This window comes from Rhinopithecus roxellana, chromosome 9 (genome assembly GCF_007565055.1).
Source record: "Rhinopithecus roxellana isolate Shanxi Qingling chromosome 9, ASM756505v1, whole genome shotgun sequence".
Classification (NCBI taxonomy): domain Eukaryota; kingdom Metazoa; phylum Chordata; class Mammalia; order Primates; family Cercopithecidae; genus Rhinopithecus; species Rhinopithecus roxellana.
This window is the reverse complement of record NC_044557.1, coordinates 53,628,828-53,655,346: the sequence shown is the minus strand read 5'-3', so window position 1 is coordinate 53,655,346 and position 26,519 is coordinate 53,628,828. Positions and strand designations below refer to the sequence as shown.

The 26,519-nt window shown below is 40.1% G+C and overlaps 1 protein-coding gene and 1 long non-coding RNA gene across 3 annotated transcripts in view; one reads left to right on the top strand and one right to left on the bottom strand.

Annotated features, from left to right (window-relative positions):
* LOC115899574 overlaps nucleotides 1-26,519 on the top strand; it is a 92,721-nt gene that overhangs the window by 41,089 nt on the left and 25,113 nt on the right. Inside the window, exon 1 of one of the 2 annotated variants that reach the window (XR_004059226.1) lies at nucleotides 1,904-1,969. The exons of the other annotated variant lie outside the window; for it this stretch is intronic. This is a non-coding gene — a long non-coding RNA (uncharacterized LOC115899574). Of the gene's footprint in view, nucleotides 1-1,903; nucleotides 1,970-26,519 lie in introns of those variants that run through there. 2 annotated transcript variants of the gene reach the window in all.
* RIPK2 (receptor interacting serine/threonine kinase 2) overlaps nucleotides 19,646-26,519 on the bottom strand; it is a 38,884-nt gene continuing 32,010 nt past the window's right edge. The window contains exons 9-11 of the mRNA XM_010353860.2: nucleotides 24,252-24,345; nucleotides 21,138-21,299; nucleotides 19,646-20,559 (exon numbers count right to left, since the gene is read on the bottom strand). Of these exons, the coding sequence (XP_010352162.1) occupies nucleotides 20,222-20,559; nucleotides 21,138-21,299; nucleotides 24,252-24,345 (594 nt within the window). The 3' untranslated portion in view covers nucleotides 19,646-20,221. The remainder of the gene's footprint in view (nucleotides 20,560-21,137; nucleotides 21,300-24,251; nucleotides 24,346-26,519) is intronic.

Sequence of the window (26,519 nt, the reverse complement as noted above, 5' to 3'; positions counted from 1 at the left end):
AGCCCTCAGATCTCGTGAGAACTTACTCACTATCATGACAATAGCATGGGGGTAACTGCCCCCATGATTGAATTATCTCCCACCCGGTCCCTCCTGTGACACATGGGGTGTGTGGGAACTACAATTCAAGATGAGATTTGGGTGGAGACAAAACCAAACCATATCATTCTGCACTTGGCCCCTCCCAGATCTCATGTCCTCACATTCTAAAACACAGTCATGCCCTTCCAACAGTCCCTCAAATCTTAACTCATTCTAGCATTAACTCAAAAGTCCAAGTCCAAAGTTGCATCTGAGACAAGGCAAATCCCTTCTACCTATGAGCCTGTAAAATCACAAACAAGTTAGTTACTTCCTAGATACAATGGAGGTACAGGCATTGATTAAATGCACCCATTCCAAATGGGAGAAAGTGGCCAAAACAAAGGAGTTACACACCCCATGCAAGTCTGAAATCCAAAGAGGCAGTAATTAAATCTTAAAGCTCCAAAATAATCTCCTTTGACTCCATGTCTCATATCCAGGTCATGCTGATGTAAGAGATGGGCTCCCACGGCCACAGTAGCTCTGCCCCTGTGGCTTGGCAAGGTACAACCCACTCCTGGCTGCTTTCATGGCCTGGCATTGAGTGTCTGTGGCTTTTCCAGGTGCAAGGTGCAAGCTGTCAGTGGGTCAGTGGGTCTATCATTCCACACGTCTGGAAGACAGTGGCCATCTTCTCACATTTCCTCTAGGCAGTGCCCCAGTGGGAACTCTGTGTGGGGGTGTCAACCCCACATTTCCCTTCCTCACTGCCCTGGCAGAGTTTCTCCATGAGAGCTCCCCTACTGCAGCAAACTTCTGCCTGGACATCCAGGCCTTTCCATACATCCTCTGAAATCTAGGCAGATGTTCCCAAACCTCAGTTCTTGACTTCTGCACACCTGCAGGCCCAACACCACATGAAAGCTGCCGAGGCTTGGAACTTGCACCCTCTGAAGCCACAGCTTGAGCTGTGCCTCGGTCCCTCTTAGCCATGGCTGGAGAAGCTGGAACTCAGGGCATCAAGTCCCTAGGCTGCACACAGCATGGGGGTCCTGAACTCAGCTCAGGAAATCATTTTTCCCTCCTAGGCATCTGGGCCTGTGATGGGAGGGGCTGCTGTAAAGGTCTCTGACCTGCCCTGGAGACATTTTCCATATTGTCTTGGTGATTAACATTTAGCTTCTTGTTACTTTTGCAAATTTCTGCAGCCACTTGACTTTCTCCACAGAAAATGGGTTTTCTTTTCTACTGCATCATCAGGCAGTGAATTTGCCAAACTTTTATGCTCTGTCACCTCTTGAATGCTTTGCTGCTTAGGAATTTCTTCCACCATAAACCCTAAATCATCTCTCTCAAGTTCAAAGTTCTACACATTTCCAGGGCACGGGCAAAATACTGTCAGTCTTTTTGCTAAAGCATAACAAGAGTCACCTTTGCTCCAGTTCCCAACAAATTCCTCATCTCCATCTGAGACCACTTCAGCCTGGACTTTATTGTCCATATCACTATCAGCATTTTGGTTGAAGCTGTTCAACAAATCTCTGGGAAGTTCCAAACTCTCCCAAATCTTGTCTTCTGAGCCCTCCAAGACTCTGGGAAGTTCTAAAGTTTCTCACATTCTCCTGTCTTCTTCTGAGCCCTCAAAACTGTTTCAGCCTCTGCCTGTTACCCAGTTCCAAAGTTGCTTCCACATTTTCAGGTATCTTTGTAGCAGTGCCCTGCTCCTGGTACAAATTTACCATATTAGTCTGTTTTCATGCTGCTAATAAAGACATACTAGAGACTGGGTAATTTACAAAAGAAGGAGGTTTAACTGACAATTAAGAGTGGCTGGGGAGGCCTCAGGAAACTTACAATCGTGGCATAAGACACCTCTTCACAGGGTGGCAGGAGACAGAATGGGTGCCGAGTGCTGCGGAAGCCCCTTATGAAACCATCAGATCAGGTGAGAGCTTACTCACTATCACAAGAATAGCACGGGAGTAACTGCCGCCGTGATTCGATTATCTCCCACCAGTTCCCTCCCATGACACACGGGGATTATGGGAGCTACAATTCAAGATGAGATTTCGGTGGGGACACAGTCAAACCATATCGGTAGGTATGCCGTAATTTATTTAGCAATATTCAAGACATATCAATTGAGCACATTTGTTGATAGGTACTCTGCTAGGCTTATAGAAAGTTTGGGTGTGGTGGCTCACATTTTAATCTTAGCACTTTGAGAGACTGAGGCTGGGTTTAGGAGTGAAAAGACATCACTTGAGTCCAGGAGTTTGAGGCTGCAATAAGCTATGATTGCACCACTTCATTCCAGTCTGGGCGGCACAGTGAGAACCTGTCTCTAAAAAGAGTTTACAGTCTTGTGGGGGATAGGGACAGTTGCAAGATAGGGAGTTAAAACTGTGATAGGGAGTGGTGTTTTAGTTTTCTGTTGCTGCTACAACAAATTACCACAAACTTAGTGGCTTAAAACAACACAACTTTCTTCTCTTCCAGTTCTGGAGACCAAAAGTCCAAAATCAGTTTCACTGGGCAAAAGTCAAGGTCGGTAGGGCTGGTTATTCCTTTTGGAGGTTCTGAGGTGACAATCAGTTTCCTTGACTTTTCAGGGTCTAGAGCTGCATTCCTGGCATTATTTTTGGCTCCTGGCCCCTTTCTCCATCATAAAGATAGCAGCATAGCATCTTTAAATTTTTGTTTCCTTGATTGTATGCTTTCTTTCAACTGTAATAAGATGTCCCTCTCTCTCACTCTTTAAGAACACTTGTCATTACATTTAGGTTTCACTTGAAAAAGCCAGGATCATCTCCCTATTTCAAGATTTTGCCAAAAAGCAAAATCCCTTTTGTCTTATAAAGTAAAATTCACAGGTTTCAGGGTTTAGGATTTGGATACCCTTGACAGCTATAACTCAGCGGTGGGTAAAGAGAGCTAGTGGGGGCCCATGGAAAGAAACCCACACCCCAGGGTCGGGAAGGCTGGGTACAATGATAGATAATTGTAGATGTTTAAACCAAATATTTACACTTTGAGATATGGTAAAAAAAAAAAAAAAAAAAAAAAAAAAAAAGAATACTTTGGTGATGTTAGAGAGAGTGACTGGGCACCTACTTTAGATATGGTCCTAGGGAAGATCATCTGAAAAAATGAGGTTTGAACTGGGATTTGAAGAAGTCAGGAGAAGATCCCTGTCAAGAAATCCCATTTGTGAAAGGCAGAGCAAGGATGCCACTGAGCCCCAGAGGAGCCAGAGAGGAGGGTGAAGTGACATGAGATTAGAGAGATCAGCAGATTCCTGCAGCTTTTTCTTCTAAGCATAATGAGAAGTCACTGAAGTATAGTAAGCCAGAGGGTGACTTGGGTGGATTTGCTTTTAATACTAGATGAATGTTTAAGTGGATGCAGTTATCTGGTAAAGAGATGCTGTTGATCAGAAGTAAGGTAGTGCAGTGGGGATGGAAAAAGTTGTTACAGGAAAGGAGTCTGGATCCAGACCCCAAGAGAAGGTTCTTATATCTTATGCAAAAAAGAATTCAGGGAGAATCCATAGAGTAAAGTGAAAGCAAATTTATTAAGAAAGTAAAGGAATAAGAGAATGGCTACTCCATAGACAGAGCTGCCCTGAGGGCTGCTGGTTTCCCATTTTTATGGTTATTTTTGATTATATGCTAAACAAGGGGTGTTGTTGAGGCATTCATGCCTCACCTTTTAGACCATATAGGGCAACTTCCTGATGTTGCCAAGGCATCTGTAAACTGTCATGGCGCTGGTGGGATTGTGGCTGTGAGGGCAACCAGAGGTCCCCCTCTCGTCATCTTGGTTTGTGGTTTTTAGCCGGCTTCTTTACTGCAAATTGTTTTATTAGCAAGGTCTTTATAACCTGTATTTTATGCCCACCTCCTATCTCATCCTGTGACTTAGAATGCCTTAACCATCTGGAAATGCAGCCCAGTAGGTCTCAGCCTCATTTTACCAGCTCCTGTTCAAGATACGGTTGCTCTGGTTCACATGCCCCTGACACTGCTATACTGAAAACAAAAATATTTTGGAGGTAGAATCAATAGGACTTGTGATTAACTGGATATGGATGATGGGGTCTTTGAGCATAGAGAGAGAAGGGAGTGAGGGACAGAAGATTGAAGTTCATCTGTATAGATGGTGGTATAGATGGTGGTATAGATGGTGGACAGATGATGAGAAAGGAAACATAAGAAGGAAATCAAGTTGGGGTGTATGTTGCAGTGAGGAATGAAGAGGTTAGCTTTGGAATGTGGAGATTGCTGTGGAGCATGCCAGTTGGCAGGTCTGGTATGAAGTGAATCTCAGGTTTAGGAGAAAGGGCTGACTTTGGGAGCACTGATGTTTAGATGACAATAAGACCATGCAGCAGAATGAGGTAGATCCGAGAAAGGGTTTGGAGTGAGAAGATGAGGCCCAGACTGAACCTGAGTAAGAAGAATAAACACCTAAAGCCCCTGACCAGAAGACCAAGACATAGGAGGAAAAGCAGGAATGTCTGGTGTCACAAAAGGGAAGAGAACCATTAGAAAAGGAGAGGGCATTCAGCTACATCACATAGGAAGAGGACTGAAAAGCTTCCCCTGGATTTAGAAACTAGGAGGGTGTGTTAGTCACTTTTGGCAAGAGCAATTTCAGTGGAGTGGTTCAGACAGAAGCCAGATTAAATGCACTGAGGAGTGAATCAAGTGACTGGGGAAGTGTAACAGTGAGAATTGCTATAGACAGCTCTCTCAAGAAGTCCAGCCATAATTAAGATTTTGGTGGGAATATAAATTGATACCAACTCCTAGGAGAGAATTTGCCAATATTCACTAACATTTGAAATGTTCGTACTCTTTGATCCCAGTAGTTCAATTTCTAGACCTGTGCCATAATACTTAAAAAGTATGGGCTAGGTGCAGTGGCTTACGCCTGTAATCCCAGTACTTTGGGAGGCCGAGGTGGGTGGATCACTTGAGGTCAGGAGTTTGAGACCAGCTTGGCCAACATGGTGAAACCCCGTCTCTACGAAAAATACAAAAAATTAGCCAGGTATGGGGGTGCGTGCCTGTAATCCCAGCTACTCAGGAGGCTGAAACAGGAGAATTGCTTGAACCTGGGAGGCGAAGGTTGCAGTGAGCTGAGATCACGCCATTGCATGCCAGTCTGGGCAAAAAGAGCAAAACGCTGTCTCAATAATAATAATAATAATAATAAGTATGCACATATATATATAAAATTTACACCTATGTCCTGAATGATATTGCCTAGGTTTTCTTCTAAGGTTTATATGGTTTGGGGTTTTACATTTAAGTCTTTAATCCATCTTGAGTTAATCTTTGTAAAGGTGTAAGGAAGGAGTCCAGTTTCTGTTTTCTGCATATGGCTAGCCAGTTTTTCCAGCGCCATTTATTAAATAGGGAATCCCTTCCCCATTGCTTGTTTTGGTCAGGTTTGTCAAAGATCAGATGGTTGTAGATGTGTGGTGTTATTTCTGAGGTCTCTGTTCTTTTCCATTGGTCTATATATCTGTTTTGGCACCAGTACCATGCTGTTTTGGTTACTGTAGCCTTGTAGTATGGTTTGAAGTCAGACACAGGGAGGGGAACATCACACACCGGGGTCTGTTGCGGGGTGGGAGGCAAGGGGAGGGAAAGCATTAGGACAAATATCTAATGCATGTGAGGCTTAAAATCTAGATGACAGGTTGATAGGAGCAAAAAGCCATCATGGCACATGTAAACCTATGTAACAAACCTGCACATTTTGCACATATATCCCAGAACTTAAAGTAAATTTTTTTTTTTTTTTTTTTTTTTTTTGAGGCGGAGTCTCGCTCTGTCGCCCGGACTGGAGTGCAGTGGCCGGATCTCAGCTCACTGCAAGCTCCGCCTCCCGGGTTTACGCCATTCTCCTGCCTCAGCCTCCCGAGTAGCTGGGACTACAGGCTCCCGCCACCTCGCCCGGCTAGTTTTTTGTATTTTTTAGTAGAGACGGGGTTTCACCGTGTTAGCCAGGATGGTCTCGATCTCCTGACCTCGTGATCCGCCCGTCTCGGCCTCCCAAAGTGCTGGGATTACAGGCTTGAGCCACCGCGCCCGGCCTAAATTTTTAATAAATTAGGCCCAAAGTGCTGGGATTACAGGCTTGAGCCACCGCGCCCGGCCTAAATTTTTAATAAATTAGGCCGGGCGCGGTGGCTCAAGCCTGTAATCCCAGCACTTTGGGAGGCCGAGACGGGTGGATCACGAGGTCAGGAGATCGAGACCTTCCTGGCTAACACGGTGAAACCCCGTCTCTACTAAAAAATACAAAAAACTAGCCGGGCGAGGTGGCGGGAGCCTGTAGTCCCAGCTACTCGGGAGGCTGAGGCAGGAGAATGGCGTAAACCCGGGAGGCGGAGCTTGCAGTGAGCTGAGATCCGGCCACTGCACTCCAGTCCGGGCGACAGAGCGAGACTCCGCCTCAAAAAAAAAAAAAAAAAAAAAAAAAAAAAAAAAAACCATATAAATTAATTTAAATTTATATTTTATATAAATTCATTTACATATAAATGAATAACATAATAATATATATGCCATACCTATTCATGTTTTTTCTAATAGCAGAAAGTTAGGAAAATTGAAATGTTCATCAAGAGGAAATAGATTTAATATTGGTACATCAATTTAATGAAGCACCATATAACAGTTTAAAAAATAATGTAATTTACATGTAATGACATATAAATATTTAAGAAGCAAATTCCAAAACAGAATGTGTAATTAGTTTACCGAAAAACAAAATCTGAACACCTAATCACTAGACTGTGAATTTAGAAAGCAGGGAGGTAAAAAGAAGAAAAAATCCTCTCTGTTAATGGAAAGAGGAAAGAGACAGAAGTAGACAGAAAGGGCTGATTTTTTTTTTTTTTTTTTTTTAATGATGAGAAACTCTCGGGAGGCTTAAGTGTTTCTAGAAGGAAAATATCTAAGGGAACAGTTGGAATGAAGTGAGAGGGAGAGTCATCTAACAAGCTGGAGGAGAAAGGCAGAAACAAAGGATTATTCTTAGCAGGAGAAGGGGTAATTCTGCCAGCATAATAAGAGAATAAAAAGACAAAAATATGCATATGATTTAGTTAATAAGAATTGTGTTTATTCTCATTTAATAGTATTGAGGGTCATTTATAATATCTTTGATTATTTGAAATTTTTATGTTGTTTTAAACTTTTTGTTGTATTAAGCCAGCATTTCTCAAAGTATCACCCAGAAACTCTGTGACCTTTCAGGGGGTCTGCTAGGTCAAAACTATTTCCATAATAATTCTGAGATGTTATTGCATTTATTACTCTCATACTCTCACAGGTCAACAGTGGAGTTTTCCAGAGGCTACATGACATGTGATTTTGCAGCAGATTGAATGCAGATATGAAAACTAAGTTCTCTTCTATTTACTTACTTTTTTAAACATTCAAATAGATATGCAAAAATGTAAAATAATGTGGCTCTTCTCATCAACTGTTTTTCATTTTGGATGAAAAATGAAAAATACATCTTAACTTCATAAAGATGTATTTTTCATTATTGTCTTTAAATGAATTAATATATTCTTGACCTCTCAGTTTTAACTTCTAGTGGCAAATAAGGATTGATATAACCCCCAAAAGCAAAAACTATTTTGGTTTCTCAATAGTTTTTAAGCAATGCCTCAGTGAACATCATTGTGGCTTAATCTTTACACACACCTATGATTATTTCCTTAGAATAATTCTTGGATATTGAATTCGTGTAATCCCCTGATGGGTTCTTCCTGCCTGTTGCACCGACAAAACCGGTTCACTGAGACTGCAGTATTGCAGTAGAGAAAGAGTTTAATTAACGTGGAGCTAGCCAAATGGAAGGGCTGGAGTTATTACTCATATCAGTCTCACCAAGAACTCAGAGGCTAGGGTTTACATGGATAATTTGGTGGGCAGGGGAATAGGGAATGGGTGCTGCTGATTGGGTGGAAATGAAATCATAGGGGTGTGGAAAACGATCCTTGTGAGCTGTGTCCGCCTCTGAGTGAGAGCTGTAGAACCGGTTGAGTCATGAGTCACGGGTCTGGGTGGGATCAGTCAGTTGCCAGACTGCAAAAATCTGAAAAACATCTCAGAAGACCAATCTTAGGTTCTACAATAGTGACACTATCTATAGGAGCAAGTGGGGAAGTCACAAATCTTGTGACCTCTGGCCACATGACTCCACTCCTGAGCAGTAAGGGAATACAGAAGCTATGCCTACATTTTAGCAGAATTCAGATCCCTCCCACAATCCTAAGGTCATAAACTTTCATTAATTTTACAAAGCCAGCTTTGGTCTCTGAGCAAGGCAGGGGTCAGTTTTAGGGAAGGACTATTATGATCCTTATTTAAATAATTAAACTATATACTAAAATTTTCCCATGATTAGCTTGGTCTATGCCCAGGAATGAGTGAAGACAGCCAGCCTGTGAGACTAGAAGCAAGAGGCGATGAGTCATGGTAGTGTTCTCTCACTGTCATAATATTTGCAAAGGTGTTTTCATTGATGGGTCAAAAACATGCAAAGGTTTGAGGAGACAGGGCAACCAAATGTAATGTGGTATTATAGAGGCCAGGGGAAAACTTCCCCTTTGCCCTTTGCTCTGAAGGTTTGCTGAAAATCAATTGATGAAAGGCAGATTAATAGGAGAAAAGGCATACAAATGTATTAATGTGGTGGAATCACAAAGTGATTTCCCCAATCTTCCAATGGGGTACAGCTTATATACCCTTTTTCATAGGGGAGAGAGGCACTGGGGGATATAGGCAATTCTTTGAGGGGCAGTAAATGACTATTAGGGAGAACAGATGGACTGGGAAACAGTAATTAACTTGTAAAGGATTTTCTTTGAACTTTTCTCTGAGCTCCAGAGGCAGGAATTATCTTGTTAAAAACAAGTCTGTCCAGGTGTGGTTGCATTCTTGTCTTTTTTCTGCAATAGATAATGAGATTTTAGGAAGCAGATAGAAGGCAATGGTGTGCTTTTTTTTTTTTTTTTCTTTTTTTCTTTTTCTGTAAGACACTTTTTTTGAACAGATGAGGAAACTCCAGAGAGAGTCCCTTCCTGTCCTGGGAGGGGAAGTGGGCTGGGGAAACAACACAAGGTTAGACAGGACCTTGTTTCTGAGGCCTTTCAATTTTCAAAAGCACTTAGCATGCCCAAGCCCCATAGGCTGGGGAATCATTTTCTACACCTCAGCAGCATCCTGGATGGGATCTTGGAGCATAAAAAAGACATTAGGCGAGTCTCACTCTGTTGCCCAGGCTGGAGTGCAATGGTGTGATCTTGGCTCACTATAATCTCTGCCTTCCGAGTTCAAACAATTCTGCCTCAGCCACCCAAGTAGCTGGGATTGCCTGATTAACCTTTTTTTTTTTTTTTTTTGTATTTCTAGTAGAGACGGGATTTACCATGTTGGCCAGGCTGGTCTCAAACTCCTGACCTCAGGTGATCCGTCTGCCACAGCCTCCCAAAGTGGTGGGACTACAGGCGTGATCCACCATGTCTGACTCAGAATCTAGTTTAAACAGAGTTGATTCAAGTGCAAAGTTTGAAGCCAGGCTTCTTGGGAAGCACAGATTCTAAAGAATGGAAGTCAGTGTTCCAAAGTATAGAAGTTATTACTCATATTCACAAAGTTTAGGGAAGTTTAGCAGAATTTCAGCATCTTTCTATGTTAGGCTTAATGTATAGTCACAATGATCTGATTTGTTGAGGTGGTATTTTTCTTTCAGGAAAGGCATGTCAAGCTGAAACAATCGAATGGATCAGAATCCAGTTATAAAGAGTTTATTAAAGTGAAAAGCTGGGAACGGCTATTTAAAAGACACAGACTCCAGAGAAATGGTGTCAGTGCTCTGAAGTTAAAAGTTCTTGCATATATAGGCAGAAAATGGAGTAGGATTATATATAACATTTTCTATACAAGGCTGCTTTATGAGTTATAAACATTTAATTAGTTATAGTTCATTTTGTTTTCCGTACAGATGTTTTCATTTCCTTTCCAGTTTAAAAGAGTATATTTAATATTCCATCTGAAGACAATGTGATAACCATAAAGCCTTTTTGTGAGAAAGATAATAGGAAGTTAATGTATAATAAAGATCAACAGGGAAGAGGGAAGGGGTCTTCCCTAGTGTCCTTTAGTAATATATAACATTTTAGAAAACAATGTAGGTGAGGAAGGCTAATCTATAATCAGAGCAAGAAAGGTTACAGCTGCCTGTCACGTGACTCAGGCCCCATAACCTCACATTTCTTTAAGGTTCAAAGTAATTTAGAGTTCCAACAGCTTAGATTTCCAATTACCTATTTTCAGAGGTATATTTAACATTTCACACGGAGATTCTCGTAGTTATCAGGTCTTTTGCACCATCTGGTCTGAGTGAGGTATTGAACAGTAAAGGAGGCAGTTATTCTGTAACAAAGATCAGTAATTGTAAGTGGATAAAGGTCTGGTCTCTGGTCTCTTCTAGTCATTTACAGAACAAGAACAATGAGGAAGAGAGAGTTAATCTATAATCTAATTGCAAACATGCTTCATGATTCAGTCTCCAGAGCTTAATTTCCCCCTTGGCATGGTAAATTTAGAGGGTCCTGAGATTTTATTTTTCTTTTATATTATCAATGTTAGTTCATTAATTTTAACAACTACACTATACTCATGGAAGATGTTAATAGTAGGGGAAACTGGCTGCAGGGTATATAGGAACTTACTACACTAGCTTTTCAATCTTTCAAGAAATCATGAACTATTCTAAAAAATAAAGTATATTTTTAAAAATGTCCTAGGACTATCATTAACATATTACCATAAACTTGGTGGCCTAAAACAATAGAAATTTATTCTCTCACAGTTCTGGAGGTCAGGAGTTCAAAATCAAGGTGTTGGCAAGGCCACACGCCCTCTGAAGGCTAGGGGTGTAAAAGTCCTTTCCCTTTGACTTTTCCAGCTTTGGGTGATTCCAGGCATTCTTTGGCATGTGGCTGTGCCACTCCTATCCCTTCCTCTGCCTTCCATCGCCTTTTCTTTTGTCTGTGTCTTCTCTCCTTTCTTTCCTTCTTTTGTTTTCTTTTCTTTCTTTCTATTTTTTTTTTTTTTTTTTTTTTGAGACAGTGTCTCACTCTGTTGCCCAGACTGGAGTGCAATGGCGTGATCTCAGCTCACTGCAGCCTCTGCCTCCTGGGTTCAAGCTATTCTCCTGCCTCAGCCTCCAAGTAGCTGAGACTACAGATGCCCACCACCATACCCAGCTAATTTTTGTATTTTTAGTAGAGATGGGGTTTCTCCATGTTGGCCAGGCTGGTCTCAAACTCCTGGCCTCAAGTGACCTGCCTGCATTGGTCTCCCAAAGTGCTGGGATTACAGGCATGAGCCACGATGCCCAGCCCTCTTCTTATAAGGACACTTGTCACTGGATTTATGGCACACCCAATTAATCCAGGATGGCCTCATCTTGTTGAGATCTTTAATTTAATGACATTTGTGAAAACCCACTTTCCAAATAAGTCACACTCATAAGTTCTGGGGATTAGGACTTCAACAGATCATTTTGGGGGCAATCAGTCAATACACAACCTAAAGCAATAATAGTAATTAAAAAGACCATACCAGTCAATATATCAGGCATGATTTTGCCTATAACGCTCAGGAACAAGACAGATTTGTTTACGTTTCTAAGTTAAATTGAATGTGGCGCAGGCTCTAACCTGAAATGGTTGGTGGGAAGTATGAATCTCAGCCTTTTTTCAGGGTCTTGGCAAGTGGAAAGGGGAAAATGCTCAAGCTCTGAGGGGCCACACCTTTAACCTGCAGTATTCATTGTGTTTCCACTTGCTTTTTCCTCAACACGCTAGTGGTGTGGGCCACTGGTCCTTCCTGACATGGACAAGCCTAATCTGCCACTATTTAGTTTCCCTGCCCTTTGCCCCCTATCCTAGCACCTCTGGAGTAGCATATTTGATTAGTCCTGTCTTTGGTATATCTAAAGAACAAAGAGAAGGTTAGAGCGTTTATAAAAAGGAGAAATATTACATACCACTACTCAAGAAAGTTCATAGACTCAAGTAATGTTTTGGGGAGCTGGCAAGCTCTTTGGTGAGTGATGGTGGTGGTTTGTAAAGCTAGTCTTAGAGGTGCAGCAGATTGTTTCAGTAGCCTTTAGATAAAACTGGTTTCAGGTTACAGCAGGCAGTCTCAGCAGCCAAGCTTGCAGAGAATTACATTCTTGGAGCAATGGTATGTGCCCTGACTGCTGCTCTTGACTCTGTTTTAGTTGGGTGTGACAAGAATGACCCAGTTTGTAAGGTCAACTTTCACAGTGGCTACAGTCTCAAGCAAACTTTTCAGACTACCATCAGGTCAGCCACTTCACAGTCAGAGCTGCATGAGGGCATTCATGGGCTCTAGGTGTTACTGGAAAGGTGTCCTTATCCAGACCCCAAGAGAAGTTCTTGAACTTTGTGCAAAAAAAAAAATTTCAAGGTGAGCCCATAAAGTGAAAGCAAGTTTATTAAGAAGGTAAAGGAGTAAAAAATGGCTACTGTATAGACAGAGCAGTGGCATGGGCTACTCAACTGAGTATACTTATAGTTATTTCTTTATTATATGCTAAATAAGAAGTGGATTATTCATGAATTTTCCAGGAAAGGGGTGGGCAATTCCTAGAACTGAAGATTCCTCTCCCTTTTAGACCATATAAGGTAACTTCCCTAGGTTGCCATGGCATTTGTAAACTGTCATGGCCCTGGTGAGAGTATCTCTCAGCATGCTAATGTATTATAATTATATTATAATTAGCATATAATGAGCAGTGAAGATGACCAGAGGTCACTTTGTCACCATCTTGGTTGTGGCTGGCTTCTTTACCGCATCCTGTTTTATCAGTAGGGTTTTTATGAGCTGTATCTTGTGCCAACCTCCTGTCTCACCCTGACTAAGAAAGCCTAACCTCCTGGGAATGTAGCCCAGTAGTTTTCAGCCTTATTTCACTCAGCCCTTATTCAAAATGGAGTTGCTCTGGTTCACACACCTCTGGCATAGGCACTTATGCTTTTGTGGGCTCTGTCCACTATAAAAGATATTACAATTATTTTTTACAATTGCATTATTATAAAGATATATGTAATCTAAACTGTTCATTGTTATATATCCATTTTTTTCTTCTAATTTAAAAATAATTAAAGTTAAAACATTTTCTTGGGCCCAGGTTCCCAGTACTAGCTTCCATATTCCTTAGAATGAATTTAGTTAGATTAATGAGCTTAAAATTCTAAAACTATTAACTCTCCCCTGGGATCAAAATTAATTCAGAATTTTGAGTCCTTTTAACTTTGTCGGGAGGCCTATGCGAAATATATCTCATGAGTTTGTGATCAGGCTGTGCCCAAAACACTAAAGAGTTAATTTTTCAAAAAAATTTTTTCTTGCCCCTTTAGACTTTGTACCATTCCACTAAGGGGCACTGGTGGAAACAAAGGTGACGGGCACCCTGCCAGCCCTAAGCATCTCTTAGAATGATGAGGAGTGCATCAGTCACAGTGGGAAGGAAGAAGTGACAAGGCAAAAGCCCAGCAACATGTGTTTAGTGAGGGGAGGAGCCTTCAAACTAGCAATGAAAAGTACTTTCAGTTATTTTGTTGGTAGCTTCCTTGTTTGCTCAGGGTTGCCAAATACATCCAAAAAGGAATCAACCAAACATAGGGAAGCTAGAGACTTGGACTGGTTATCTACCCTAACAAACTCCCAGGTTAGGAGTTCTAGTGAGAAAAAGGACAGTTTTCAAGAATAGACGGGTTCTGTGTTATTATTATGAGAATAATAGTTTAAATGTTCCTAGATCATTAGTTGTTTCTATTTTTTAACAATTTCTTCTAGTTTTGAAGACAACTTTCTCAAGTCTCTCTAACGTTATTATATAAGTATTTTAAAATTATCTTCTGTCTAGTCTTTCATTTTCTTAGTATTTTTTTTCAGATGTTGAATTTGGAAGTTCTTTATGTGGTTGGCATCCTAAATCATGGGATTTTGGTAGGCAGAGAGTGTCTTGCACCACATTGTATAAGCAGAGCCTGAACAATACCCATTTAATATTTTAAGAGAAGAAGCATTCCCCATTTTAATAATTGAATGTACTTGTAGCAAAAAAAAGTGGATTTACATTGAAACACACATTTTCAATGAAAACACAAGCCAATTCTTTGTGTTCAAAACTGCCCAGAAATAGAGAACATGTAGGCTAAATTTGTAGACTCCATATTTTTTATGTTAAAAAAGGAAGCACTTTAAAATATTCCAATTATATTCATTAGTGATTAATGATTGTACTTAAATAGTGATGAGCTTTGTCAAGTTGAAGGGAAGAAGGCTTGTGGTATTTTGCCAACTTCATGCTTGGATGGCTCAGCACAATTGACATTTTAATTAGTAACCTGGATGAAAGTATAAAAAGCAAGTTTGTCAAATTTGTGGATGACAAGCTGAAAGATACCAGATTTAGGGATAAAAAAATGTATTGAATGACTGGAACTAGGGATGAATTAGAAAAAAAGAGATAGGCCAGGCGCTGTGGCTCACGCCTGTAATCTCAGCACTTTGCACTTTGGGAGGCCTAGGAGGGAGGATCATGAGGTCAAGAGATCGAAACCATCCTGGCCAACATGGTGAAACCCCATCTCTACTAAAAATACAAAAATTAGCTGGACGTGGTGGCACCTGTCTGTAATCCCAGCTACTTGGGAGGCTGAGGCAGGAGAATCGCTTGAACCCAGGAGGCTGAGGTTGCAGTGAGCCGAGATTGTGCCACTGCACTCCAGCCTGGCGACAGAGCGAGATTCCATCTCAAAAAAAAAAAAAAAAAAAAAAAGAGATAAAGGCAAATTGTTATATATGAGCCTAAAAATTCAATTTACCTCTTTGAAAAGTGGAGAAATAAAGCGAAACAACACAGGTGTACAGATGAAGAATTTGTTAGCTGGTAGTTAAATATTAATTTGACAATGACATGTGACTACTATAAAATGGTCCATTAGCATTTTATTTAAGTATAACGGAGCAGATATCCTAACTGTGCTGGCAAGACCTGAGTAGGAGCACCATGTTTAGTTGTGGCTACCATACTTTGAGAGGAATATAGACCATGCCTCTTAAATAACCACTGAAGAAAGTAGGAATTCTTCTGAAGCAGAAAAAAAAAAATCACCAGAAATAAAAGAGCTCCTTAGAAATATATAAGATACTGTCATAGAAGAGGGATTAGATTTACCCTGTAAAATATTCCAAGGTTTGGAATCAGGACAAGTTGATATATACTACAGGGAAATCCATTTTTATTTTTATTATTTATTTATTTATTTATTTATTTTGAGACGGAATCTTGCTCTGTCGCCCAGGCTGGAGTGCAGTGGTGCGATCTCGGCTCACTGCAACCTCTGCCTCCTGGGTTCAAGAGATTCTCCTGCCTCAGCCTCCTGAGTAGCTGGGACTACAGGCGCATGCCACCATGCCCGGCTAATTTTTGTATTTTTGGTAGAGACGGGGTTTCGCCGTGTTGGCCAGGATGGTCTCGATCTCCTGACCTCGTGATCCACCTGCCTCGACCTCCCAAAGTGCTGGGATTACAGGTGTGAGCCACCGTGCCTGGCTGGAAATCAATTTTTAAATCAGTGTATGAAAGTATGGATAGTACTGGCCAGGCGCGGTGGCTCACACCTGTAATCCCAGCACTTTGGGAAGCTGAGGCAGGTGGATCACGAGGTCAGGAGTTCAAGACCAGCCTGACCAAGATGGTGAAACCCTGTCTCTACCAAAAATAGAAAAATTAGCTGGGAGTGGTGGCAGGTGCCTGTAATCCCAGCTACTCAGGAGGCTGAGGCAGAAGAATCGCTTGAATCCTGGAGGGGCAGAGGTTGCAGTGAGCTGAGATAACACTGCACTTCAGCCTGGGTGACAGAGTGAGACTCTATCTCAAAAAAAAAAAAAAAAAAAAAAGAAAGTATGGATAGTACTGTCTGGAGATAAAATAAATTGCCTGACAAGGTACTAAGCTTCCCCCTTTATGTATGGAAGTGTTTACTCATGAGATAAACGTCTATTAACATCTTTTGGGTAGAGGATTTTGAAGCATCAGATGCACACTTGTTCCTTTCAACCCATTTATTAATTACATGACATCAAAGTTTAAACAAAGAAATAGGTAACAACATAGAGGTCGTGTAGCATAAACTCCTTGAAAAGAATGAAAAAGGATAGATAGGTTAAGTAAAGAAATTTTGTTTTTAAAGGAAATCTGGGTGTTTGAAAAGAAATGATCCAGTGGAGAGAGAAAAAGCAACAGGTAATTTGGGAACTAGGCTGTGTGGGAGATGGGAGGCACAATTTTGAAGAAACACATTACTAACTTTTTTTCTTGTTGTTTTTGAGATAGAATGTCGCTTGTCTCCTAGGCTAGAGTGCAATGGTGCGATCACAGCTCACTGCAACCTCTCCCTCTGAGGTTCAAGTGATTGTCCTTCCTCAGCCTCCCAAGTAGCTGGGATTACAGGCCTCTGCCAGCTAATTTTTGTATTTTTAGTAGAGACAGGGTTTCGCCATGTTGGCCAGGCTGGTCTCGAATTCCTGCCCTCAGGTGATCCACCCGCCTCGGCCTCCCAAAGTGCTTAGATTACAGGCGTGAGCCACCGCGCCTGGCCGAAACATGTTTGCGAGAATGGCTAAATATGAACGTTTACTGATTTTCCTTCTCTCCCAGTTGGCCATATTTTTTTCTTCACAAATTATTTGAAGGGGCTGAGGGTAGGCAGATTAATGGTAGAGAGAAATAAAAAACAGCCCCCACTGTTTGACACAACTGCTGCAACACCCAAATCTTTCATAGTTATGCGAATTTCTTTAGTATGACTTTCAGCGTAGTCTCTCTTCTTGTATTGATCCTCTTATATCAGCTCAGCTCTACTGCTGTCATAATTCAAGCATTTGCCCCTTCTGAAGTTCTTCCCTAAAGAACTGAGTTGTAGATTCTAATATAGTGATCTGATTTTCATGTTTTTTTTTTGTTTTTTTGTTTTTTTGAGACGGAGTCTCGCTCTGTCGCCGGGGCTGGAGTGCAGGGGCGTGATCTCGGCTCACTGCAAGCTCCGCCTCCCAGGTTCACGCCATTCTCCTGCCTCAGCCTCCCAAGTAGCTGGGACTACAGGCACTGCCACCACGCCCGGCTAATTTCTTGTATTTTTTAGTAGAGACGGGGGTTTCACCGTGTTAGTCAGGATGGTCTCGATCTCCCGACCCTGTGATCCACCTGTCTCCGCCTCCCAAAGTGCTGGGATTGCAGGCGTGAGCCACCGCGCTTCGCCATGATCTTCATGTTTAAGTGAAGCTATCTTTCCAGAATTCAAAGCATGTTAAAATTGTTTTGGGAATTCAAATTGGATGCAAAACAAAAGTAAAATTTTGTAATGAAACATCATCTCAGAGTGTACATTCTGAAGGAATGGCTATCAGACTTCATGAAAACACATCTGTGAACCTAGAGAGATTATTTTATGTACAAATCTATAGTATTTCTTAAAATAAAGGTCTTGAACTTTACCATGAGTAAAAATCGCTTGGAGAGTTTGTTAAAACAGATTCCTAGACCTCACCCCCAGAGATTGATTCAGTCGGTCTGAGATAGGAGTCATGAAGTTTCATTCCTAACATGCTACAGGTGATGCTAAATGTAGCCAGTCTGTGGACTGTACTTCTGGGTAGCACTGTCTTAAAATCCACTGCAAGGAATGATATCTCTAGCATTATCTAGTACTAGCTAGTTAAAAAATAAATTACTAGGTCCCTTCCTGGAGCGACTGAATTTTAATCTGTCATTTTCTTACTACTTCTATGATAGCACATTCACGTGCTATCTGCATTATAATTTACTTAATAGTACTTAAATTGTCTTTATTTAAATATTATGAAATAAAACTTTAGTAAAAACAGAAAACTATTACTTGTCATATGTAGAAGTATAAATTTCAAATAGAATGTAATAAAAAACCCATAAAATTCTTGCTAATATTGTTTCTGAAGTTCTGAGCCTAAAGCCTATTCTCATTTTGTTAACAAGAGGGATAAAAAGATGTTAGCACAAACATTGAGATATTCTCCTTTATTTAATTATAAGGCTCAAAAAAGAATGGAAAAGAATGTCCTTTACTAAGTGACTCAGATGCCATTTAGTGGTAAGCCTACATATGACCTAAAATAATCCCACTTACTACTAGCTGTGCTGGCACTACATTTTGGGAAATAAGATTTAAAGGAAACATCTCCCCTTCTCTATTTTTTCATTCCATTACACTATTCATTAAAGAGTTATTCAGAAAGTGCCTACTCTATGCCAGAGCCTGTTGTACACTAACTAGTCAAACTCAGCATAATCTGTCTCATCTTCCCCTAAGTAGCAGTTACTAAATAGGGGTTATAATAAAAACCAACTGCTGAGATTGTAATAATCCCATGAAGAGATGATGAGAGCTCATTGCAGATTCTTCTTAATCCCTGACATCTTCTTATTAACATGTTATTATTTATGCAGAAAAAGTTTGCATAGCTGTGATGATGGATGACTACACGTGTGTCTTCCATACAGTAAAGTGTGGGAGAAAGTGGCCGTAAGCACATAGCCATAAAGCACACAGACTATGAGTTTTTAGATCTTTGCAGAGAATAAAAAACAGGGCAAAGTTCATTTTATCAATCCAGATATACCTCATGAAATCAGTATAAAAGTCAATTTGAGGCCATCGATATTCAAAATAATTTCTTTTTAGAGTATGTACAGAGAAAAGGGAAAGCTTCCAAAAGAATTTTTTTCTCTATTTTTTACTTCACAAATAAAATTTGTATCTCAATGCTTTTTAAAATTTAATAGATAACTCGTGTTCAGTTTTCATTTAATTTCCAAATATGGAAATTAATAGATTTCCATATTTCTGAAAGGCACAGTAAGAGCTACAAGTTAATGTCAAGTGCTAAAATGTAGATTAAAATACTTATATTTCTAATAAAATATTTAATTGCCTCAATGCCATCTAATTTCTTTTATTCAAACTTTTTTCAGGTTTGGGTCTGTTGCTTCTTAAAAGTTCATCTTTTCAAATTTACTCTGTATCTCACTTTCTGCTGACTTTGCTATGCGGTTTCAGATAACGGCTATTATTCCTTGTAAGTTCTCATATAGTAAAATAACCCATTAACCAAAAAAGTGCTCACACTGTACTTTTATTGTTTGGGCTAAATTTGATACGGACAAGTTAAGAAAATAAAAACAGTGTGGGTATTAGGCAGCAAGTAAAAAGAGTAAGTTAGAGCCATATCTGATCTGGAAGGCTGTACTATTAAAGGCAAAAAGCAGGTTGCAGTATGATGTATTATTATAATAATAATATGCAGAAAAGATCCTTTCCCAAATGAGCATATGTTCTAAATATAAGCAGGAAGAAAGGGACAGAAGGATAAACATCAGGCTGTTAACTTTATTTAGCTTGTTTGTTGGTGACAGTAGGGAAGGCTGAGGTTAAAAATGGGGACAGACAGCCAGTATTAATATATCTATTTTTTTCTTTATATTGCATTGTTTTACCTTTGAAATATCTTCTTTAAAGGGAATTTATAAATAAAACTTTAAAATGTAATCCTATTAATGGAGTTTTCAATTAATAAGCCTTTGTAGAGAAATTAAGCCTGAAATTTTAGGGCAGAGATTCTGTACTGTTTCTGGTGGGTAAAAGGGTATATACTTCATAAAATCAAATTGCATCTTAGACGAGTAACAAATAATCCACGAAGAACATGAATGTGAAAATGGCTTCCATCAGAAATACATCATACCTTAAGGCACTGTTATGAACAAGAATAATAATTATTTCCCTTTAAAAGTGGTTTCTGTTAACGAGACATAAAAATTGAACTATGTAGCAAAATTCAAGCTTTTTACTTGTATTAATTAATAAAAAATACTGCAGTGTCATGGAGGGAGACTAATATTTACCCAAAGAAGAACCTTCAATAAAGCTTTTAATACTCACGGATTTTATATTAAAAAAAAGTCAAAGCAACAGAGATATAAATATCCTTTTATAAAACGACTTTTCTTCTTGAAAAACAGTCACTTACACGCTTTTATTTTGAAGTAAATTTAAAGATGGTGATCTAGAAACCACAAGTATTTCCGGGTAAGGCTGAAGACCCATTTGTTTATTATCTTTCAACTTTTGAACAATAACTTTGGCAAATTCTTCTCCTTGGATGTCAGTAGTGTCTAGTAATTGTCTGACTTTTGAGGTCCTTGTAGGTTTGGTACTAATAAGTTCATAGTCCTCTTTCATGATCAAGTCCCTGGACAGAAGGGCATCTAGTGACTGGTTAAGGCAGGCTTCTGTCATTTGGTTCACAATGTCTTCCCTTTTGCTCTGGATCCACTGCTGGGCTATACCAGGCTGCAGACGTTCTGAAAAAGAGCAAGGAATGAATAATTTAAAAGATGAGGACAGATACACAGCAATAAGTAAAATTCCATGAAAAATCAATAAAGCATAAAACCTAATTTTCCTATGATTGTGCCAATATGGAACACCAGTATTTGGGAGAATGCTATGATTTTTCAGGAAACACTCAGAGATTTGGGCTATCTCCCCCTCACTCCCCAGAAAAGGCACTGCCTTTTTATATGGTATAAATCATGGGGCAAAAACCACTTTATGTCATCATTCCCATCTTCTGGCATTTGTTCAGTTTTGTTTAATGTCCATTTTGTTTCAAATATAAAAGATACCTGCAAATTTGTTAATTAGTAATATGTTAATACCTCCTCTTAGTACTGCCTCCCTATTTAGATGTTCACAGAATACCATTTGGGCCATGTCATCATTCCCATCTCCTGGGATTTATTTTCCTACTTAAGAAGGTATGTATTTATCATATTGAGGAAATAAAGACAAATAAATCTCACTGTATGGTAAACCCACTGAACATAGATAGGTAAGCTAAATGGCATCACTTACAAGGTGTTTCACAGTAAATATTTACCTGAGTTTCCTGCAGTTGAGAGTGGATTTATTATTGCTGAAGAGCATGGAATGGTCTTGTGATCACAGAATGCAGCCCTTTGAGACGCAGAAATGGTGCTATCCCAACTGTGATTTCCAGGACAGCGATGCAGTGTCATAAAAGAACAGTGTTGAGTTTTTCCTACAAAATACAACATCTTCATTAGAGGTGGAATACGCCTTAGAAATTCCTATTGGCTAACATGTCAACATCTGAGCAGACAGAAGGTAGGCTCCAATGTCTTTAGTTTCCACAATATTAAGGCTAGTTCAGAAACCTAATTCTGCAAGTAGATATTTCTTAAAACAAAAAAGGGTTTATATGGAATGCTTTCACTATAATTTCTGTCAGCAATTGTCTGTCCTATGTAAATTATAAATCATAGAATTTTACTTCTTCACATAGTCCCATATTTTTCCTGTGTCTTCTTACTCCTTCTGAAGTTTAAATATGTTCTCTAAATCTATATATGATGTCTGTCTTTCTACTTTCTCTTCTGGGAATCCCACTCAGCCTCAGGGACTTAATCATCCCCTCTATTCCCCAATCCACACAATTACATTTTCTGTCTTCAATGAACTTTTGCCTTATATATTCCCTCCCTCCCTCCCTCCCTCCCTTTCCTCCTTCCCACCCTTTCCTCCTTCCCTCCCTACCTCTCTCCCTTTTTTATTTTTTGGAGTTTGTCACCCAGGCTGGAGTGCAATGGTTGTGATCTCAGCTCACTGCAACCTCCACCTCCCAGGTTTAAGAGATTCTCCTGCCTTAGCCTCTCAAGTAGCTGGGATTACAGTTCCATGCTACCACAACTGGCTAATTTCTGTATTTTTAGTAAAGATGGGATTTCACTATGTTGGCCAGGCTGGTCTCGAACTCCTGACCTCAGGTGATCCGCCCGTCTCAGCCTACCAAAGTTCTAAGATTACAGTTGTGAGCCAACACACTCAGCAGTGAACCTTAATCTTATATTTTCAAAAGCCCTCTGGACATCAGCCCTTTGTGTGCTCCTAGTACCTCAAATTAAAAACAAAAAACAAAAAACATTGAAAGTGGAATGTTTCTTTTTGTTTTTTTTTTTTTTTTTTTTTGAGAGGGAGTCTCGCTCTGCCGCCCAGGCTGGAGTGCAGTGGCCGGATCTCAGCTCACTGCAAGCTCTGCCTCCCAGGTTCACGCCATTCTCCTGCCTCAGCCTCCCGAGTAGCTGGGACTACAGGCGCCCGCCACCGCGCCCGGCTAGTTTTTTGTATTTTTTAGTAGAGACGGGGTTTCACCGTGTTAGCCAGGATGGTCTTGATCTCCTGACCTCGTGATCCGCCCGTCTCGGCCTCCCAAAGTGCTGGGATTACAGGCTTGAGCCACCGCACCCGGCCGAAAGTGTAATGTTTCTTAACTCTAAAACTTGTTTTAACTTCTTCTTTTTTTTCTTTAATTGAGACAGAGTCTTGCTCTGTCACTCAGGCTGGAGTGCAGTGGCGCAATCTCAGCTCACTGCAACCCCTGCCTCCTGGGTTCAAGCGTTTCTTGTGCCTCAGCCTCCCAAGGAGCTGGGATTACAGGTGTGCACCATCATACCCACTAATTTTTTTGTATTTTTAGTAGAGATGGGGTTTTGCCATGTTGGCCAGACTGGTCTTGAACTCCTGGCCTCAAGTGATTTGCCCACCTTGGCCTCGCAAAATTCTGGGATTACATGTGTGAGCCACCACACGCAACATGTTTTAACTTCTATTTCTTTTAATGGCACCAACATTCTCCCAGTCCCTAGGCTTAACAATTTATTTGGCTTTACCGCTTTTTTCTCTCATCGCTCCTCTAAGTGAAAAGTTACAAAGTCCTATCATCTAGTTGTCTATAACATCTCATATACCACCCCTCCTTTCTTTCACTCTGTATCAGTTCTTAATAATCTCTCATGGGTACTACAGTAATAGTCTCCTAACTGATCTCGCCATCTCAAGTTTCCTTTTCCTTTCAAAATATCCTACACATTCCAGCCAGAATGAATCTTCCCAAAGTAAAAAATTTTGTCACTCCCTTGCTCAAAAAATTGCAATAGTTGCTTCCTACTCAAGTAAAAAAGTCCAAATAGTTTAGCTGAAGGTTAGAATTCCTGATGATATGACTCCAATCTACTTAGCTTTTATCTTCTTTCATTCATCTTCTTTACTAGCTAAACCAAATTACTCACTGTTCTCTGTATTTTCTTGCTTCTGTACCTGTATGTTGTTCCTTTTCCCTGGAATGCCTATCCTTTGTTATTACAGATCCAGCCTTCAGCCAGAAATAATTTCATGATGACAACATGGTAGAGTAGAGTGACATGATAATATTTATCAAAAGTCTTAGATGTGCCAGCTACTAGCTATGTGATCCAGAGTCCTTAAATCTGTAAAATAAGGACATTTCTCTCACAAGGTTGTTGTGCAAGTCCTTTGTACAGTGTTACTCTTCCCATAATACCATAGCTCTAGATCTATGTCTCTCTTATATCACTTTCCATCTCATATAATAGTTATTTAGAAACACTTCTCCTTTTTCTTATAAGAGATTTTTTTTTGCGGACATTTTCTGGCAGTGTCTAACATAATGCCTTTTTTAAAGAATTTATTTTTTGACATAAAGTCTTACTCTGTCACCCAGGATGGAGTGCGGTGGTGCAATCTTGGCTCACTGCAACCTCCCTCCTGGGTTCAAGCAATCTTTCTGTGTCAGCCTCCGAAGTAGCTGAGACTATGGGTACCCACCACTATGACTGGCTAATTTTTGTATTTTTAGTAGAGATGGGATTTCACCATGTTAGCCAGGCTGGTCTCGAACTCCTGACCTCAGGTGATCTGCCCACCTTGGCCACCCAACATGCTGGGATTATAGGTGTGAACCACTGCGCCTGGCCAAACATAATGCCTTAAAACTTAAATGTATTTGTTAAATATCACACTACTATTTTTTCATATCTTTAGACTCTGTCACTTTAAAACATGAGTTATAAATGCAAATTAAAGTTCCATAGAAATCATGACTGCTTGCCAGAAATATGATCTTGAAAGAAAATGGAAGACTTGCAAGTAAATAATGATTGGAAAATTTACATACTAGATAAAAAATCATTGTCTTGAGGAACTGGCAGGGACCTTGAAGTTTCATGAGAACCATTATTTTCATGGAGCTGAGAGGATCCACATGATTCCTAAAGTAAATAGAAAATAAAGGGTTTAGGTTAATAAAAATTATAGAGCTTTAATTTCTAAATAGTTCTTGTTTGTGGCTTATCACAAATGAAGATAAAAACTACTAATTTTTTTTTTTTTTTTTTTTTTGAGGCAGGGTCTCACTCTGTTGCCCAGTCAGGAGTGCAGTGGCACAACCTAGGCTTACTGCAGCCCTGCCCTCCTGAACTCAGGTGAACCTCCCATCTCAGCCTCCTGAATAGCTGGGATTATAGGTACACACCACCACACCATGCTAAATTTTGTATTCTTTGTAGAAATGGGGTTTCACTACGTTGCCCAGGTTGGTCTTAAACTCCTGCAATCAAGTGATCCACCAGCCTTGGCCACATAAAGTGCTGGGATTACAGGTGTGAGCCATTGTGCCCAGCCTACAAAAGTACTAAAAATTATACTTTACAAAATTAAAGAAACACATACATCTATAAAATAACCAACAAAGATAAACTTATTTTCTTAATTAACACAAATGGGGGAAATAGGGGAATAATGTCACATCAGAATAATTATTTTTTCAGTATTTTCTACATGATCTCAGAGACTGTGGCTAGTAACTAGAATAGTGAATGAGAAATTTGGTATCTGCAAGTCTGGTCTCCTACAGATTTAGAAATGCCTGTTCTCAGCACCTCAGGTTCCTTCCACATGGAGGCACAGGAAACCATGGAAAAAGTAATGGAGAACTCTACTCCTAGCTCTGTCATGGAATTACTAGCTAACTTTCAATAAGGCATTTAAACTCTCTGGCTCTCAGGTTTTTGGCTGTATTATCCACACTGTCTATTTAAAAATATGCACGAATGGGCTCAAGGATCAAATGAAATACTGTACATCAAGTGATTAAAAAAGTGATGTACTATTTTTAAGGTTCGTTTTGAAGATACTACAGGTTGAGTATTCCTTATCTGAAATGCTTGGAACCAGATGTGTTTGGAATTTTGGACTTTTTTCAGATTTTGGAATATTTGTATATATATAATGAGATATCTTGGGGATGGGACTCAAGTCTAAATATAAAATTCATTTATGTTTCATATATACCTTATACACACAGCCTGAAGATAACTTAACTCAATATTTTAAAATAATTTTGTGCCTGAAACAAAGTTTTTTTTTTTTGAGATGGAGTCATCCAGGGTGGACTGCAGTGGTGCAATCTTGGCTCGCTCAAATAATTCTCCTGCCTCAACCCCCAGAGTAGCTGGGATTACAGGCATGGGCCACCATGCCCAGTATGTTTAGTAGAGATGGGGTTTTGCCATGTTGGCCAGCTGGTCTCGAACTCCTGACCTCAAGTGATCCACCCACCTTGGCCTCCCAAAGTTCTGGGATTACAGACTTGAGCCACCGTGCCCACCTGTAAAACAATGTTTTGACTGCAACCCATCATATGAGGTCAGATGTTGCTATGGTCTGACATGGTTTATTTGTCCCCACTAAATCTCATGTTGAAATTTGATCTCCAATGTGGTGGTGTTGGGAGGTGAGGCTTAATGGGAGGTGTTTGGGTCATGGGGGAAGATCCCTCATGAATAGCTTGGTGCCATTCTAGAAGTGGTGAATGGATTCCTGAGAGAGCAAGCTGTTAAAGACCCTGACTTCCTCATTTTCACTCTCCTGCATCCTGTTTCACCATGTGATTTCTCTGCATAGCTTGCTCCCCTTCCACTTTCCAACATGAGTGCCAACAGCCTAAGGCCCTCATCAGATTCAGCTGCCCAATCCTGAACTTTCTGGCTACCAGAATTGTGAGCCAAATAAACCTCTTTTCTTTATAAATTACCTAGTCTCAGGTATTTCGTTATAGCAACACTAAACAGACTAACACAAGTGTGGAATTTTCCACTTGTGCATCATGTTGGTGTTCAAAGTTTTGGATTGTAGAGCGTTTTGGATTTTTGGATTAGGGATGCTCAATCTATGTTACTTTTCTGATTCTGTAAAATGAACATACGTATACATTCTTAAAAGAAATTACTAATTCAGACTAATATAAGTCTGACTGAATGCTACTAAAGAAATCTTTCTTCTTGGGCAGCAATGTTAGCCTCTCATTAATTATGATAAGAGGTAAGAACAAGGTAGCATAAATATAGTGTTAAAACTGTAATCAATGATTTGCCTACATACTACC